Source organism: Glycine max, chromosome 17, assembly GCF_000004515.6.
Source record: "Glycine max cultivar Williams 82 chromosome 17, Glycine_max_v4.0, whole genome shotgun sequence".
Taxonomy (NCBI): Eukaryota; Viridiplantae; Streptophyta; class Magnoliopsida; order Fabales; family Fabaceae; genus Glycine; species Glycine max.
The window spans coordinates 38153836-38172838 of NC_038253.2; the positions used below are offsets into that span (position 1 = coordinate 38153836).

The following is a 19003-nucleotide window of genomic DNA, read 5'->3' on the forward strand; positions in this document are numbered from 1 at the left end:
TCTTGTGTTCATGGGAGCAGATGATTAGGTGGATGGCTTTAAAGAACTTCATGTTAAAGGATGCTGAGACACAACGCTATGATAAGGTGTGTCATTGAGGCATGGGTTTCTATATTATTTGTTTAATGTTTTGAACATGTTACTTTATGTTGTTCCATTACTTAACTTGTTTTCCTTTTGACAAAAACTTGGGCGGCCTTGTTTTGGGCTGAAGATATTTTCATACCCTTGTTTGATAATTTTTTAATTTGATGATTAACATGGATGTGAACCTTTTACCCACATAAGCCATTTTATACTTAGAAAATAAAATCTCTTTTATGTAATTCGCATTTCCATGTATTTTATTATATAAATATGTATATCAGGATAAAGGGTGTCACATTTAGCAGTCGAAATTGCATCGACAATTGCAGATACAGTACCATTAACAGTGTTTGTACCATGTCTACACCGGAATCTATGACACACAATACCATGAACAGTGTTTGCACAATGTCGTTGTAGGATTCCTGCGTGCACAATGTCTCTACAGGATTCCTGTCGCGCACAGTGACGTACACAGAGTCTCTGTAGGATTCCTGACATGCACATTGTCTCTACAGGATTCTTGATGCATACAATGATGCACATAGTGTCTCTACAAGAAACCTAACGGGCACAATGTCGATGCACATTGTCTCTACATGATTCTTATTGCGCACAGTGTCACTGCATAGTGATCCGACAAGATTCCTAACGTGTATAGTGATGTGCACAATGTCTCTGCATGATTCCTAACACACACAGTGATGTACACAGTGACACACACAGTGATGTACACAGTAACACACACAGTGATGTACACAGTGAAACAATGTTTAAGCAGTCATGTTATGCAATTTTTTTTTTAATTTATCTCCAATACATTAAAAAATGTGTGGCAAATTTATTTCATATTTTTCATGTCAAAAAATTCAAATAAAAAATATATGGTGTAATAGTTTCATCAACAACAACCTCAAATTAAGAGGAAAAAAATTGTTTCCACCCTTGAAACAATGTTTAAGTGGTCATGTTATGTAATATTTTTAATTTATCTCCAATACATTAAAAAAATTCATGACAAATTTATTTCATATTTTTCACGTCAAAAAATCCAAAAAAAATATATCGTGTAACAGTTTCATCAACAACGACCTCAAATTAAGAATAAAAAAATCAAAAAAACTATGTTTCCACCCTTGAAATAATGTTTAAGTGGCCATGTTATACAATTTTTAAAATTTATCTCCAATACATTAAAAAAATCCATGACAATTTTATTTCATACTTTTCACGTTAAATAATCCAAAATAAAATATATCGTGTAACAGTTTCATCAACAACGACATCAAATTAAGAGTAAAAAATAAAAATAAAAATTATGTTTCCATCCTTGAAACAATGTTTAAGCGGTCATGTTATCAAATTTTTTTAATTTATCTACAATACATTAAAAAAATTTGTGGCAAATTTATTTAATAGTTTCATATCAAAGAATCCAAACAAAAAATATATGATGTAATAGTTTCATCAACAACAGCCTCAAATTAAGAATAAAAAAATTATTTTCACCCTTGAAACAATGTTTAAGTGATCATGTTATGCAATTTTTTAAATTTATCTCCAATACATTAAAAAAATCCATGACAAATATATTTTATACTATTCACATAAAAGAATTCAAAATAAAATATATCGTGTAACAGTTTCATCAACAATGACCTCAAATTAATAGTAAAAAATAAAAAAAAACTATGTTTTCACCCTTGAAATAATGTTTAAGTGGTCATGTTATGTAATTTTTTAAATTTATCTCCAATACATTAAAAAAAACCATAACAAATTTATTTCATATTTTTCACGTCAATGAATCCAAAATATAAGATATCGTGTAACAATTTCATCTCAAAAAAATTATGTTTCCACCCTTGAAACAATGTTTAAGTGGCCATGTTATGCAATTTTTTAAATTTATCTCCAATACATTAAAAAAATCCTTGACAAATTTATTTCATAGTTTTCACGTCAAAGAATCTAAAAAAATATATCGTGTAACAACTTTATCAACAACGATATCAAATTACGAGTAAAAAATCAAAAAAACTATGTTTCCACCCATGAAATAATGTTTAAGTGGTCATGTTATGTAATTTTTTTAATTTATCTCCAATACATCAAAAAAAATTGTGACAAATTTATTTCATAGTTTTCACGTCAAAGAATCCAAAAAAAATATATCATGTAACAGTTTCATCAACAACGACCTCAAATTAAGAGTAAAAAATAAAAAATTTATGTTTCCACCCTTGAAACAATGTTTAAGTGGACATGTTATGTATTTTTTTTTAATTTATCTTCAATACATTAAAAAAATTCTTGACAAATTTTTTTCATATTTTTCACGTCAAAGAATCCAAAAAATATATCGTATAACAATTTCATTAATGACGACCTCAAATTAAGAGTAATTTTTTTTAAAAAAAAAAACTGTTTCAACCCTTCAAACAATGTTTTTTCTATTATTACTGTTCAACACACTCACCCTTGTCGCATCTTGAGACCATGTGCTAAACAGACTCATATGCCATTTACCAGTGCATGTGATTGCACAGGGAACACCTGTAAAAACTGACAAATTCTGTAAATACTACTACCAACTGAAGACATTCGTAGAACTTTCAAATATTCATCTCAACCCCTTCCATAATGTGTTACCCAACTGCATATGTTTGTGTTTACTATAATGTTCAAATCTGCAACACTAATGAGGGAAGCACTTTCGTTAGTAATAATACAAAAACTTTCATGGTCAACAAGGTCATAACTCTTACACAATTGCTTGAACTTGTTCATCAAAAAATAAACATTGAATCACACCAACATATCCAACATCTCCACTTTCAATGCCCCATATTTGAGTTAGGACAACCATATATGTACACATGTTTTATTCTAGGAGGTGATCTTGATGTTTGACAAATGTTCAACATTTTTTACAACAACCCAATACTATATGTGAAGTTATTTGCCACAATTTGTGACAACAATAACCCACCAAACAATCAACATGACTCAACCTCCAATCTTGAGGACCTATTAGATAAATACGAGAGTTGTTGAGTCAAAAACCATGATAGTGATAGTGGCTCCTCTTCTAGGCCAGAAGGAAGTAACATGTCTCCTTCCCAGGAACCAATATTCAAACGAAGTTGCTAATCTGGGGATGATCCATGTGTTAGTTGTTTTTGCTTTGATGTTTTCCCGTGGTGTGCTATGTCGATGTTCAATGATTACTTTACATAATGAAATAAATCATTTGTTTCAGTTTATGTTAACAATTTTTAGTTTACCCAGTAGGTAGCAGGTAACAGGGTAAAATCACAGTTGAAATTGACAACACTTTGTAGTTTACCCACGTTTTTAAAAAAATAATAGATGTTTCACCAATAAAACTGACATTGAATTGAAAACTCACAATTTAAATTCAAGTCTGAAAGTAATAATGGACGTCTGGTGTAGCAAGAAACAGGGTAAAATCACAGTCAAAATTGACAACACTTTGTAATTTACCCACGTCTCTGAAAAAAACAATAGATGTTTCACCAACAAAACTGACATTGAATTGACAACTTACAATTTAAATTCAAGTTTGAAACTAATAATGGATGTCTGGTACAACAAGTAGCAGGGTAAAATCATAGTCAAAATTGATAATATTTTACAATTTACCCATGTTTCAGAAAAAAACAATAGATGTTTCACCAACAAAATTGACATTGAATTAACAACTTATAATTTAAATTCAAGTCTGAAAGTAATAATGAACGTTTAGTGCAGCAGGTAGTAGGGTAAAATCACAGTCGAAATTGACAATATTATACACTATGCACTATATAGAATAATGACATGTCTCAATCAACATTGGATTGCAAACAAGCCTCTATCAGAAACACATCAACGGGGCCAATATTCAAACAACTATAAATAACACGAAACACCATCAATACAACCACACACTTCCACATAACATACCTTCACAAACCAAATTCAATCTCAATACTATGATATTCTTAGGAGAAACAAGCAGTCAGACCATTGTTAACTCAAGATTAGCATTCATTTTACCAAATTGATCAATCATTCACAATCAAACTAGTGTTTATTTTCAAATTTCTACTCCAATACCAATGTGAGTTCCTAATGAATGTTCTTTAAAGACACTCAAGAGTAAAATGCACAACACCCTTTAGCTAACCAATGATCAATTTGTGGATGAAATATACTACCGACGATCATCTATAGATGTAGGTCAACAACATTTTTTTCAATCTCTACAATTGAAAAATGATGATGATGTTTGCATAATGTTAATGTGCAATGAGCAATACTCGTTTGTGTTAGAACTATAGAATTATTATATACCATCAATAGAACACCGGATGGTATACTCAACCTACTTCAATCTGTCATCACTCCTACTCATGATGCAATGTTGTATTACAACGACAAGTGAAACATACCACGGTAAGGCGGGTTTTTGGGTTACTCCTTCACTAGAACAAATCCAATAAGATTTGACATTCCTTCGAGATGCAACATCAAGACACTCACGGATGTCGTCAAGCAAGTTGCACCTCTAGGGGTTCCCCCTTATGGAATTCATGAATTACAGGTGGTCAGATAATTGTTCTTTCAACAACAGGCCATGCAAAATATTCAAAAAAAATTAATCAAATATGAAATAATAGAGTTGAAAAACAATAAATATGTGTTAAAGGTGTTAACAGAATCCAACTACTGGAAATGTTTATGCCCAATAGAAATTTTAGTTATTTTTAGCAAACCAATAACTCAAATGGAAAAAGACATGTCCGCTGCACAATATATTTCAAACTATGATTAGTTTCATCATTTTTGTGTTTCCATTGTATTTGTTAGTGTGTTCTATTATTCTCATTTTATTATATTTTGTTTATTATGTATGTCTCTCTGTCTCTCATCTCAATTACCGTAGTGTTTTAATTACTTTGTATTATATGATTGAAATATAGTAATTATTTATTCATTGTTCTTTTAATCAATTTATTTTTTTAAAATCATTTTCCCTTTTTAAATTTATTTTAAGACTACTAATTAATTTTCTCATTTTTTAATTACTGTACATAAGGAAACAAAACCGTCAACGAAATAAAAATTAAACTTCAAACAAATTCATAACATGTTCAAGTGTCGTAAGTTTGTAATTTATTTAAGTACCTACATGATAACTAACCAATTATATCATAATATTCTCTAATTTTATTAATTTCTTTTATTTATATTATTTTGAATCTATTAAAAAATATTTTTTCTTTAAAAAAATCACCTTGAGAATTGAGGGACCCGAATTCTCGAAAGGTTTTTGAAATATTTTTGAAAAAACACAGAATAAATCCGGGTTGTATGTTTTGGTAAATAATGGAGGATATATATGTTTTAATATTTAATTAATTTTTTGGGAAAAAAATTCCACCAGAATCGGGACGCACAACCATAGAGCATTATGAAGCATGTACTATTCTTCCTATGTGATCAAGGAGTAGGACAAGCACAAAAATGAGGTGTGGGAGAGTGCTTAGTGATAGAAAACGAAAGAACAGTGAACATGATAATTATAATATCATACTAGTTAGTCTAAGTCTAGGCCTAACCTTGAAACAACGTGGATAATTCATAGTGAGAATCTCCAGGAATATCTTCTTTGATAGATATGTTGATGTTGATTACTATTTATGGATAAGAATAACTTACATACTTTCATATCTAGTTATCCATTGGAATTTTAGTATCTTCCACCTTTAATACAAACAAACTACCACGCCAAATGTCTTTTTCTTTCTTACATATTTTTTTTTTCAGGAGATAATTATATTCGAGGCACAATCATAATTAAAGTTTTCGTTTCTTCTTAAAACGGTATTTTGTACGGATTAAATTTAAATTTTTTTCACAAACTTACTGTCTTTGTTAACTGGACTATACTCATTGAATAAATAATTAAATATTTAAGTTTACAGGTCAAGTTAGAAAAAATAATAAATATTTTCTTAATATTATAAAATAAAATTCTATTTTTTATATAAGATATTCCTTTGAAGTATAAAAATCATTAAAATAATCCTTATCTCTTCTAAATACAATGAAATATAAGTATCTAGAAGTTTAGTGTATTCATTGTCATTAGTGTATTTAAACAAATTAATCAAATGTGATTATATAGAAGTTTAGTCATTAGTGAAATATTCTTTCTTAATCACATTTATTTTTATACATAACTATCGAATTTGAGACTTAATAAATTTGAATCTAATATCATTTCAAATTATTAAAGGAGTCTAATTCAGTTGATTGAATAAAATGTCCGAGTGTTGTATGTTAGACCTTGTGGCCTCAATAATCTTAAGAGGGATAAACTTAGAATGCAGAAGAAGCAACAACAATCAATTTAATAATGTTCTATAAACATGCAAGGCAAAATTGATTGCAATAACATAAATGAGATAAGGGAAGAGAGAATGCAAACACAGTTTTATACTGGTTCGGCCACAACCCGTGCCTACGTCCAGTACTCAAGCAACCCACTTGAGATTTCCACTATCTTTGTAAAATCCATTACAAAGTCTGAACCACACAGGGACAACCCATCCCTTGTGTTCAGGAATCCTTTACAACAAGAGACTCACAGTCTCTTAACCAATCTCATTGAATAAGAAGAATGGAAGAAGAATTCTCTCTTCAAGAGAAGAATATTACAATGAAGATCATGTAAGAATCCTTATAGATTTTGCAAGTGTTTGATCAAGGATTTCTTGAGAGAGCATTTGACAATGAAGTTCTTTTGGAATCTCTCTCATTGTCTTTTGAGAGGATAAGACATTTTTGCCAAGCAAAACTCTCTGCATAAAATTCGTGCCCAAGTCACCTATTTATAGGCCTTTGATGACCATTCACAAATCTAATGAAAAGATGTGACTGTTGGCAGATTTTTTGAAAACTTTCCACTGGTAATCGATTACAATGTTTGTGTAATCGATTACACAGTTATAATTTGAAGGGTTATGACTTTTGAATTTGAATTTCCAAAGTTTCGTTGCTGGTAATCGATTACAGACATATGGTAATCGATTACATGTTGAAAATTCAAATTCAAAACATTTTTCAACAGCTATTTCTCAACCCTGTCTTCTGGTAATCGATTACACTTCCTGGTAATCGATTACCAGAGCCTTGCATGTCTTGAAAGCACTTTGTTTTAAGGCAAGGCTTGGTCTTTAGTGAATCTTAAAATAAGGCTTTGTTTGTTGAAGCAATCTTGAATTATTCTTGAAGCAAATGCTTATCATTTGAAGCAGCCTTGTTAGATTCTTCTTTGACATCATCAAAATCATGTATACATACATTCACATTGTAAACCTTTTGATATCACGTTCAATTCCTACAAATAAAAATAATATCATTCGAACTAACCACATGTTAATATATCTATCTAGTGCACGTTAATTTAACCAAAATGAAATGAAAAGTTATATTAAGTAAAAGTATCATGTTAAAACAAAACTTGAAATATTCTTTCTTAATCACATTTATTTTTATACATAACTATCGAATTTGATACTTAACAAATTTAAATCAAATATCATTATTAAGGGGGTCTAATTCAGTTGATTGAATAAAGTATCTTAGTGTTGTAAACTTAACAAATTTAAATCAAATATCATTCCAAATTATTAAGAGGGTCTAATTTACTTGATTGAATAAAGTGTCTGAGTGTTGTAAACTTTCTGATATCACATTCAATTCCTATGAATAAAAAAAATATCATTCGAACTAACGACATGTTAATATATCTATCTAGTGCATGTTAATTCAACCAAAATGAAATGAAAAGTTATATTAAGTAAAAGTATCATGTTAAAACAAAACTTGAATGCATGGAGTATATGCTTTTCTTTTCTTTTCTTTTCTTTTCATTTTTAAGCAAGCTTACCTGACTCGAGGTCACAAGTAGATGGTGTGTTTTTGTGTCTTTTGTCTTAAAATAAAACAAGAAATATTAATACGTGTTTTTACGAGATATTTTAATTGTAATCTCTTACCTACTTGCTGGGTCTCATTGAACTGTAGCATTCCCTAACATTTTTCCATCTAAAATTAAACCACCTAGCTTTCCTTTGATTCTCTTTTTTTTTTTTCACAACCCGGTGTCAAAATTTTCTATAGCTATAGGCATTGGATTGGAGCTTTCTCGCCTACGCACGACATGTACAACACAATCTGCTGCATTTTGTAATGTTTTTACAATTCTTGTCTTTCTTTTTGTTCTATTCGTCCTTCCAATTCATACGAATCAATGACTTTGGAAAATGACATGAACGGGGCCATGTTCTTCCCCATCCAAATTGCACAGACAATGATTTGCACGACTTTTTGTGCTTTACTTTGGTGGAAGACATTATCATTTCTTTCTAGTAGAACCAAAGCTTAATTTGCTTCCGTCCATTATTTTCTCTATAAGATACAAGCCTAGTATATATCTCAATTTAATAATTCATTATGATGTTCGATCCGTGGATTCATATAGTTGGAAAGACAACTAAAAATTGAACCAATTGTAGAAGAAAAGAAAAGAAACGCACTTGAAATATATAATAATTAAAAGGCATTATTTCAATTGAAAACCAAGAGTCTCACCAATCCCTTGTTATCAAAAGCCAAATTTCAGCATTTCAATGATATTCCACATGTGTGTAAATTGTTTTAGTTTAAACTAATTGTCCATGTAAGCACCATAAGTAATGTTCAAATTTTCAATTTAATAGTCGTGGAATATATAAAAGTTCAAACAATCAATTTGAATTTAGTGGTACATAATAGATTGAGTGTGTGACTTGATGGCAAGTGTAAAAAAAATTATATTACAATTTCACATAACTAATTTTTGTAATATATATTATTATTCATAACACAGTATAGCATCTTTTCTCATTTTTCTGTAAATAAAAAATGAATAGTATAACTTCACAAAGATTTAGCCTCAATATCTAATATTCTTAAATTATTTAGATGGATTAATTAATAGATCTCTCAAGTTTATGAATAATTTATTCACTTATAAGATATTCAATTTTTTTTTATTTCTACACGATAATTTGTGATTTTACCTTGTACTTGTAATATTATAATTTACTTTTGTATATTTATGGGGGGAAAACAGAAAATGTTAACCACACAATAGCTGACAGATTAGGAGAAAAAACAAAGTTGATTCTTCAGCACTAAGCTGAAAAATAACAGAATCACGACCTCTGTTTTAATTCAAGATCTTACTACTCACGTCACACCAAGATCCACTCTCTTTCTAAGCATGAATTTACCAGTTGTATATAAAGCTCACTGGTTCCCCAATTAAAATCTTTCAATGTGGACTTTGAGATTGGATTAGATCTCTAATTTCGATTCCCAATTACATGTTTCAAATGGGGGCCGGGGAAATTTTAATCATAGGTAGGAGCAAGAAAAAGTTTCTCCCATTCTTCTAATTAAGTTAAAGCATCTAGCTTAAATTAAGTATGATGCGTAAATTATTATAATTTTTTTAATATTTATTTTTGTTTTTTACTAATAAAAAATGATAAATTATCTTTGCCAAACTATTGCAGACCCTGTTATGAATGTTGTTTTTTTTTTTAATCTAAGCATGACTTCTGACATTGTTGCATATTTACGAAAAACATAAAATGATTATCACAAAATAGTTGACAGACTAGAAGAAGAAAAATAAACAGAATTGATTCTTCGACACGAAGCAAAAAAATAGTAGAATGATAACCACTGTTTCGATTCAAGATCTTATTACTCACATCACACCAAGATCCTCTTCTTTCATTCTTCACGTGAAACTAATGGATTTGCTAATTGAAAATATATATATAGACCCCAATGGTTCCCCAATTGAAACCTTTCAATGTGGAGTTTTAGATCGGGTTAGATCTCTCTTTTGATTCTCAATTACACGTTTCGAATGGGAGAAGTTTTAGTCATAGGTCCGAGCAAGAAAAAGTTTCTTCCTTTCCCCTAATTAGTTACAAGCATGGATGTAATATGTTTGATAAAATTAGTTTGAATGTTAAAAATTTTATTGATAATTGAAACTTGAAAAATTATCTTATTAAATTATAAATATTTAATAAAATTATCTGTTAAAGGAACTAAAAAATATAAAACTACATAAAAATAAAAAAATAATAAAACTTTAACTTAAATAGAAAAGATTTAAAAGAAAATCTAACAAAAAGTTTAAGAAAAATAAATAAATATAAAAGACTAAAAGTTAGAAGTTAATATTTTAAAAAATATTACTTCAAGTAATGTTTTAAAAAACATTAGAAATTACTAAAAATTTATTTACCAAATAATCAAACAAATTTACTAAAAGATAACTAAACATTATCTTTCTTATTTTACTCTTTTCTAATTCTTTCCTTTTCTCAATTCAACTAAACAAAGTGTAAGATAAATATAACAAAAAAATATGAATGAAGTGTTAAATTCTCTCTTCACTTATTTAGTTATATAGAAAATTGATGAGAAAAAAATGATATTTTTTAGGGACATTTTTATCTAGTATAATTCATGTCTTATTTTACTAGAGGACATGTACAGTGTACTAAAAATTGTCTTTGTTTTTCTCTCTAAAATTATGAGAGATTATTTTGTAAAGTACACTTCTCTACGTCAACAAATAATATTGAAAGTATGAAATAAAACACACAAAATATAAAATAATTCATGTATTTTGTTTAATCAATTGAGATAAAGTCTAAAATATATGAAAGAGAAAACAATTGTAAGATAAAAAATTGAAATAAATGGGAGCATTTGTTTCATGGGTAGATTTTTCAGTCCCAATCATACAAAAGAGAAAAAAAATGTGTTTGTTACAAAATAATAAATTAATTAATTTTGAGTATATTTATTTATTTGAATAAACAATAATCTCATCTTACCTTCCATCAATATTTAATCCTGATAGAGGAGTATGGAATATTTACTCCAATGGGTTAAAAGTTCTCTGAGTAAAAAAACACATATTATCTCTCTGCATGCTATCATATTCTCGTATTAATGATTCATTTATTTATGTTCTCTCATTTGTTTCATTCTCAAAAATTTTGTTCATGTGCCTAATTTTATTTGCGGTTAATCTCATGAATTTTAAAGGAATGGTGAGAGGGATTATGTCATGGGAACGTGAAATATATAGCATGTATAGTTTGTTTGTTATTTCTTATTTGTTGGTCTTATAATAAAGTTATTTGTTTTACCAAAGAAAAAAAAAAGAGCATCTTTAACATAATAATAAGAATATTTTAGTAATTATAACATATATTTCCAGAAAAATATAATTTAACCAAACATATGTCTTAATTATTTTCGAGAATATAAAAAACATTCTCAACTAATGTTATAATTAATCAAACACATTTTTTTATTAAATTCCCAAGAATAACGTGTATATATTTTATTCTCAAAAATAATATTTTCAAAACTAAAAAAGTTATAAGTGAAACAAACACCTCAAATTTGTACGAATATGCATGTTTATAATTTGTTGACTGCCTCCAATGGAGGTTTATTGAGGAGTTTCTTAAGTGAAGAAAATATTTCTTACAACTCCTTGTCTATTAGAGCAAATCTATGTGGCAGAAAGAGTTTCTTACAAATAAAATTTGTATTTTCTGTGATAAATTATTTCTTAATAATAAAAAAATATTTATCTGACGCATAACAATACCATACATAAATCATAATTAAATAAAAATAAAAAAATATAAAAGTAAATTTCTTGAAGTTTCTTATCATTAGAGTAAAATTAGGTATAAATTTTTTATAATAACATAACACTATGAACACCACAAAAAATACTATAGAGACTAAAAAAATAATTTAAGAAACTCAACTCACTTAAAAAAATTTCATTCGAAATATTCTATAGATTATAGATATTTATAGTAATTTATAACTTCATTTATTAAAGTATTCAATACAACACTACAACTAGCATACAACATTAGTCATCCAACCTACGAAAATTGTTCTTTTTGCGTGTTCAACTCTCAACAAAATTACTCATCGTTACACTTTGCCGTAGCTATACATGACCTACTAGATTGTCTTCTTTTTTTTTAATGCACCTATTAGGTTGTCTTAAAAACCATATATAACTTCCCCCACCTCATTTTGAAAAACAAACTACAAAGCTTTTTTTCTAACATGTAAGATAAGTATTTCGTACACGACAATGCATCTAATTTCTAATCTTGAAAGAATAAATATTAAGATGCTAAACAAAGACAAATTTTATTCAATTATTCACTTATTAATAGAAAAAGAACCATGCATAGCACCAACAATATCCAATTTTTTGAAGGAAAAAGAATGGGAACAAATGTGGTTCCTCTGAAAGGCTATTCGTACTAGAAGAACTAGATGATAGTTTTTATATCCTCTCCTGAACAATGAAATCCAGCCAATGATATCCTATGAAGCAGAATGATACCATTACAATTTCTCAGCAATTATTTGGATCACAACCATGAAGTGCCCCCACTTGTCTCTCCTGCATAACATAAAATGCAAACAAATAGGTCATCCAAATAATTAATAAAATGATCTGTAGCATTAGCACAAGTAATATTCATAAAACTTCATAAAGGATCCAAACAAGAGCAGTATTTGTTTGCTTCTTCTGTATCTACCACCTTCCCTGCTGCATAAAAACAATTCACACTTATCATTAAGATCACATAAAATTGAAACCAAAACCAAAAGTAGTAACAAAAGTACCAAATTGTACCATCATGATGCAATGTGAATGAAATTAAAGAGACCAAGCTGAGGACACAATAATAGTATAATTCTCATCCCTCTATGGTTTGGATCCTAGGTAGTCCATATGATCCACAAGGTCCTGCAATTGCTCACTCCAATCATCAGGGTTTGCTACCAAATCCTCCATCGGCACATCGACTTGGGTGCAATCACCAATTATAACTTCATCCTCCGGATTCCCAGTAATCAAGTCTTTGTTGAGAAAGTCCTCCAAGATTGAATCCTCAACCAAAATCGATGCAGGCTCATCGATTTCATTACCGAATTCATTATCATAAGCCGGTGCGAAAAAAGTGTCCATATCAGTCTCCATAGTTGCCAAATCTTGATTATCTTGTTGCAAGTTCTCCACACTTGGACAAGCAGGTAGTCTCCTTTTCCTATTGATTTCAACACCCAACAACACTTCTCTGCTTTGGGGGGTTTTGTGGACTAATTGCTGCATGAAAGATGGATTGCTTAGTGCTTTTGCTAAGAAACTCATCATTTGTTGCTGTTTCTTCTCTGTGGCTTGCATTCTTGCCTCCATGGCACTTAATTGGTCCCTTGAGTTCAGTTGTTGGTGCCTCAATCTCACAATTTCTGCCATCAAAATGTTTCTATCCCTTTTCAACCTCTCCAACTCACCTTCTAGTCCAAACTTCCCCACTTCAACACAAGCTCCACTTCCTCCTTTTTGTTGATTGCTGTGTGACACATTTCTTCTTCTCTTTATGGTCTTCAATAAGTGCCTTTGTCCTGCCAGAAAACCTTCGTTTGCAAATTCCCATTTATCAGGATCAACTTTCCTAAACCCCTGTGTACATTTTCCACACAACAAAATGGGAAGACAAAGATTAGTCAAATTAGTTCGAGGAAGCTGGTCAATGATTTAAGTAAGCACTAATTAATCAGTGTAAAGCATTCGGTAAGTGATCACCTCTACAAAGTCACGTCCAACTAACTAGTAAAAAAACAGATACTTTTGTACTAATTAATCATCCATATTAATTCTTATGTTTCTAGAATACAGAAGAAAAAAATAATAATCTTAAAACATGAAACTCAATTTTGATTATCAAATACATGAAAATAAACTTCCAATATTAATTTTTTTACATCAAACTAGTGCTTCAATGTCAATTTTGGATCTACTCATACATTGAAGACCCATTTAAAGAATATTTATGATTTGAAAACAAAATTGAAGAAACTCATAGATATTTGATAATCTTTGTCTTCTTCGAAATTTCATACAGCAGGCCAGATTATGAAAAATCATTCAAATGTAAGTGTATTTCATTCATCTTATCTACTTATTTTAGAAAAGTAACGACTTATTTTTACAATCTAAGAGAGCTTTCCTCGAAGTAGTTACTTCTCCCAAACACCCTCATATAAGAATTGAAATGGGGGCTGAAAAATTAAGATTAATCAAAGAAAAAATCAAACAAAATGATGGCATAAGCAAATCCTTAAGAACATGGAATGATTTTGAATTTTGATGGAGCCTATATAATTAACTAGTAGTATTTTATTAAGATTATATGGTCATCTCATTTTATTACAAGAAATTAGGAGTCGGAATATATTTTTTGAGCAAATCATTGGTAAAAAGTCTTTACGTGATATTGTTCACAAACAAATTAACTACTTGAGGATACCCTATTGACAATTTAAAATTAAATGATATGTCATCCGCATGCACAAGGGACAGAGATTGCACAATTATCAAAATTTGTCTCACCAACCCTAGATGCTACCCAAACAAAGGATCTGATAGCATAAACCTAGATGCTATCAGAACAAAGGATGATATGTCATCCTTGAATTACCCTAGATGTTATCAAAACAAAAGATTACCAAGGCGCTCTTTAATTTTTATCAAGACTTATATCATTCAATAATGTCATGTGAATTGCTAGCCACGTGTGAAGTATATATAAGGCTAACCAACAAAAGTTTGGTAAGAGAAGAGAAGTGACTACCATGAATCAAAAGGTCCCTCATCAAAAAGAAAATAAAAATGAATCAAAAGATCCAAGGTCAATTATACTAAGTAAATACACATTCTCCTCTAAGACCTATAACCCCTTCCTTAGATCTCCAAAAAAAAAAATTGTCATCCCCCTAAACAGATAAAAAAATTCAACAACCTAAGATTACACAGGAAGCTGAACATTAAAAGCGTGTTTAAAAACTCATTAAAAATAGAGAAATTAATCATGTTTGGGATGTGAAAACTATAACGGTTAGCTTCTAAAATTACATCCAAAAGGTGAACAGTAACATATGAAAGATAGAACCAAACACCCTATAAATCAATTAAAATGAATGTGCGTTTAATTTTATGTTAGATTCTCTACTAATACTTTCATGTGCTATCAATTTTAAGTTTACCCCGAATTTTACTTGTAACTTGTCTTTAATAATGAAATGATTCAAACATAAATCATGTTACTTCATAATCAATTATCAGTTAACTTGTCAAGTTGCCTTTAATAATGTAAAGATTCAAACAATAATCATATTATTTTAAAAATAACTCTAACCAAATTGAATTTTACAATCGCCTGCTTATCCAAACACATTCACATGAAATCCCATAAATAAAGTGACAACAGCAACCAATCCTTAAAACACATTAAACACCAACTCAGACACAAAACCATGCATCATGAACAGTTACATACAAAAAATTTCAAAGAGCACACAGTGAGTACTTACATAGGTGTTGAGCTGGCGAATGAAGCTGGAGAAATTGGCGTGCTTGAAGTAACGAGGCAGAATGTGAGCAGAAAACTTGTGAGAGTCCCACACGACAAAGCTGTTGCGAGCCATGCTCCATGAAACAATGGAATCCGTGGAAGGATCTTCCACCATGTCAAAGATCTTGCTCAGAAACGGAGGGGGACCCACCTCGTGCAACCCTTCCATGGGCTGTGCCTGTGGAGAAATAAAGCTTGAAGATGATGAACCACCACCTCCACATGTCATTGCTTCTTCCTCCTTCACTCTGATTCTCTCCATGCACATCAACACAAGAAGATTAAGGAAATTGGAAATTGAGTTTAGTTTAGTTTGAGTGACACAACAACACAAGTACTAGTAATTAATAATCTAGTAGTATGGTTAAATGTTAATGGTTTCTTTTTATGTGCGAATGTGTTTAAGTGAAACAATGTTTTTGACTCTGTGACTACGTTAGGAAGTTGTGTTTGTTTTGAGCTTAGATTAGTGTTGGTAGTTGGTTGGTGCCTGAAAGAAGATTCTAGAGAGAGAACGTGTTATGATGGTGCTGGAAATTTCTAGAGAGAGATTAACTGCAAAGAACAGTCTAAAATTCCAAATGTCCAATGTTTTTTTTAAAAAAAATTATTTTTTTATGCATGTTAGTAGAAAAGTTTTATGTTATTAATTGTCAATAGATTAAAAATTATGACAAATATAATACTTAAGTTTTGGGAAAGAAAAATAATTTTTTAATTCTCATCTCTTCCCCTGTAATTATTTTGTTCCTTTATATTTTTTTCCTTCAACCATACTATAAAAAAATAGTAATAATTGGAGAAAAAATGTTATGCAAAGATAATTCTACATAGTTATCCAATTATAACCTATTATCATGTATGATAAATTTATGTTGACTTGACTTTTAAAATAAGAGAAAAAAAAAGTTATTTCACACATTGATTTGTAATTGAATGATAGTGTTAAATTGTTCTACATTAGTACATAGACATTAAAATTTAATAATTATTAGATAATAATAATTTTTTTATGAGACATAAAAGCTAAAAGGGAAAGCAGGAAAAACTATAAATATTATATAACACATGCTAAAAATGCAGTGACGCAAAATACAGTTTACAAATACAAGAAAGTCAAATACACATACCTGGAATTAGGGATGTAAAAAAAAAAAATAGAGCCAAACCAACCGATCCAAAAATGATTGAAACCAATAAAACCTGTAAAAAAACTGTTTTAAAAAAATCAATTCACCTTATAAAGATATTCGATTAACCAGCTGTCTAAAGTGAATCCAATATGCATCAATATTGATTTTTTTAAAAAAAATCAATTTTTACACGGCCCTACCTGAAAAATAACCTTCATTTACATACATAAAAAACAAAATTATTTATCATCATACCACACAATATTAGAAAAATATAAAATATAAAATATTCACAACTCCTAAAGTTACCCTTGGACGAATACTTATTTATGATGTCGTACGACCATGCATGTGATCAATGGGTTTCCTTTTCTAGCCAACAAAAAAACAGTGGGCTTCTCCTCGTGGACTTTGGAGTTTGGATAGTGTGTTTAGCCCCACTATTGAATAGCAGATATTTCAGGCTTTTGCTTCTTGCACCCTCTGTTGCTACCTGCACCTCCAGAATTTTCAAAATGGCCATAGTAACCTTGTCTTCCTCACTTGTCCATACCTTCTCTTCCTCACTTGTCCATACCTGGAACATTGTCTTCTTCACTTTTTCATTCCTTGTAAGCATTTTCATTGCTCAAGTTCACTTGCACATGTGAGTTATTAATTATTTTATTTATACTTGTTGTGTTATTTTACTATAACCAAATTGACTTACGTGGAAATGTTTTTTAGAAAACCATGTTTTAGGATAGGTTTGGATCAACAAATCCAGAATAAAATGATTCAAAAAAGTAACACTTTTGGATCAGACAATTTGGATTTGTTGTTATACAAATTTGGATTTGTTGATCTAAAATTTATTTTTCCAATTAAGCTCAAATCAATCAATCCAAAATTTTGTAATAATAATTTTGGATTAAGTTATCTGAAAGAATAACATAATTAGATTTGTTCTTATATGAATTTAGAATTGTTGATCCAAAATTTATTTGTATTTCCTAATAAGTCTGAATCAATCAATTCAGAATTCCATAATAATAGTTATGGATTGTTTGATCTGAATTCAGTTTCCGTTTTGTTTCTACCGGATCAAGTAATTTGGAACTTCAAAACAATAATTATGGATTCCCTGGTCTGGAAATAATTTTTTTTCACTTCCTTATTGCCTTATCTGGAAGGTTGGTTTAAGGTATTTTAATTAATTTTTTATTAATTATAAATTGAGGCTATTATAATATTTTGAATATGTTGGATAATTTTTGTTCAATAACTTACTTTTGTTACTTTTGAAAGGTTTATATGGAGGACAATTATGTGAGGAAGATGTCAGATGAAGTGGATATGGATGCTGACATGGACAATGATGTCAAAATAGATGAAGATATTCATATCCATTATGGATAAGAGACCGAAAAAATTGTTGATTGTAGCAAAGCATTCATAAATACAAAGGTAACTATTTTGTGTTTTTTTTTTGTTTGTAATACATTGAAAATATTATACGTTGGCGTATTGATGTTGCATGTTTTGTATACAAGTTTTTGCTACTTGAGATGAATTATTGAAATGGGCTCAGGATGTTGCATTTGAAATGGGTTTTGTTGTTGTCATTTTGAGGTTAGATACATCAAATGAACAACCTAGATGGAAGACATTTGTTGTGTTGGGTTGTAAAAGAGGTGGGAAGTATAGGCAATACAAACAAGACTTACAAACCATTGTGAGTGGAACTAGAAAGTGTGATTGTGTCTTTAGGCTGAGAGAAAGACCACTGAAGGTTGATGAAGGATAGATGTTGGAGTTAATATGTGGGGCGCATAATCATGATTTATCTGAGTCATTGGTTGATCATCTGTATGTTAGTCGACTAAATAATAAAAAGAAGACGATGTTTGTTGATATGACAAAGAGTATGGTAGAGCCAAGAAATATCTTGTTGTCATTCAAATAGCACAATGAAATAAATGTGACTACAATAAAACAAGTATATAATGCAAGGACTGTGTATCGTTCATCTCAAAGATGTTCTAGAATGGAAATGCAACATTTGATGAACTTACTTGAACAAGATATGTATATTCATTGACATAGAATGAATGATACATCAGAAGTTGTGCACAATATTTTTTGGACACATCCTAATGCTGTGAAAATGATTAATGCATTTAATATAGT

At 29.7% G+C, this 19003-nt stretch overlaps 1 protein-coding gene across 1 annotated transcript; it reads right to left on the minus strand.

Annotated features, from left to right (window-relative positions):
• Positions 1-12934: 12934 nt before the first annotated feature.
• Positions 12935-16099, minus strand: HSF-34 (heat stress transcription factor 34). Its single transcript, XM_003550218.3, has 2 exons — positions 15661-16099; positions 12935-13750 (listed from the first exon to the last, which is right to left on the minus strand). Exons 1-2 carry the CDS (start codon positions 15967-15969, stop codon positions 12992-12994), a joined length of 1068 nt encoding a protein of 355 aa, XP_003550266.1. The 5' UTR covers positions 15970-16099; the 3' UTR covers positions 12935-12991.
• Positions 16100-19003: the final 2904 nt, after the last annotated feature.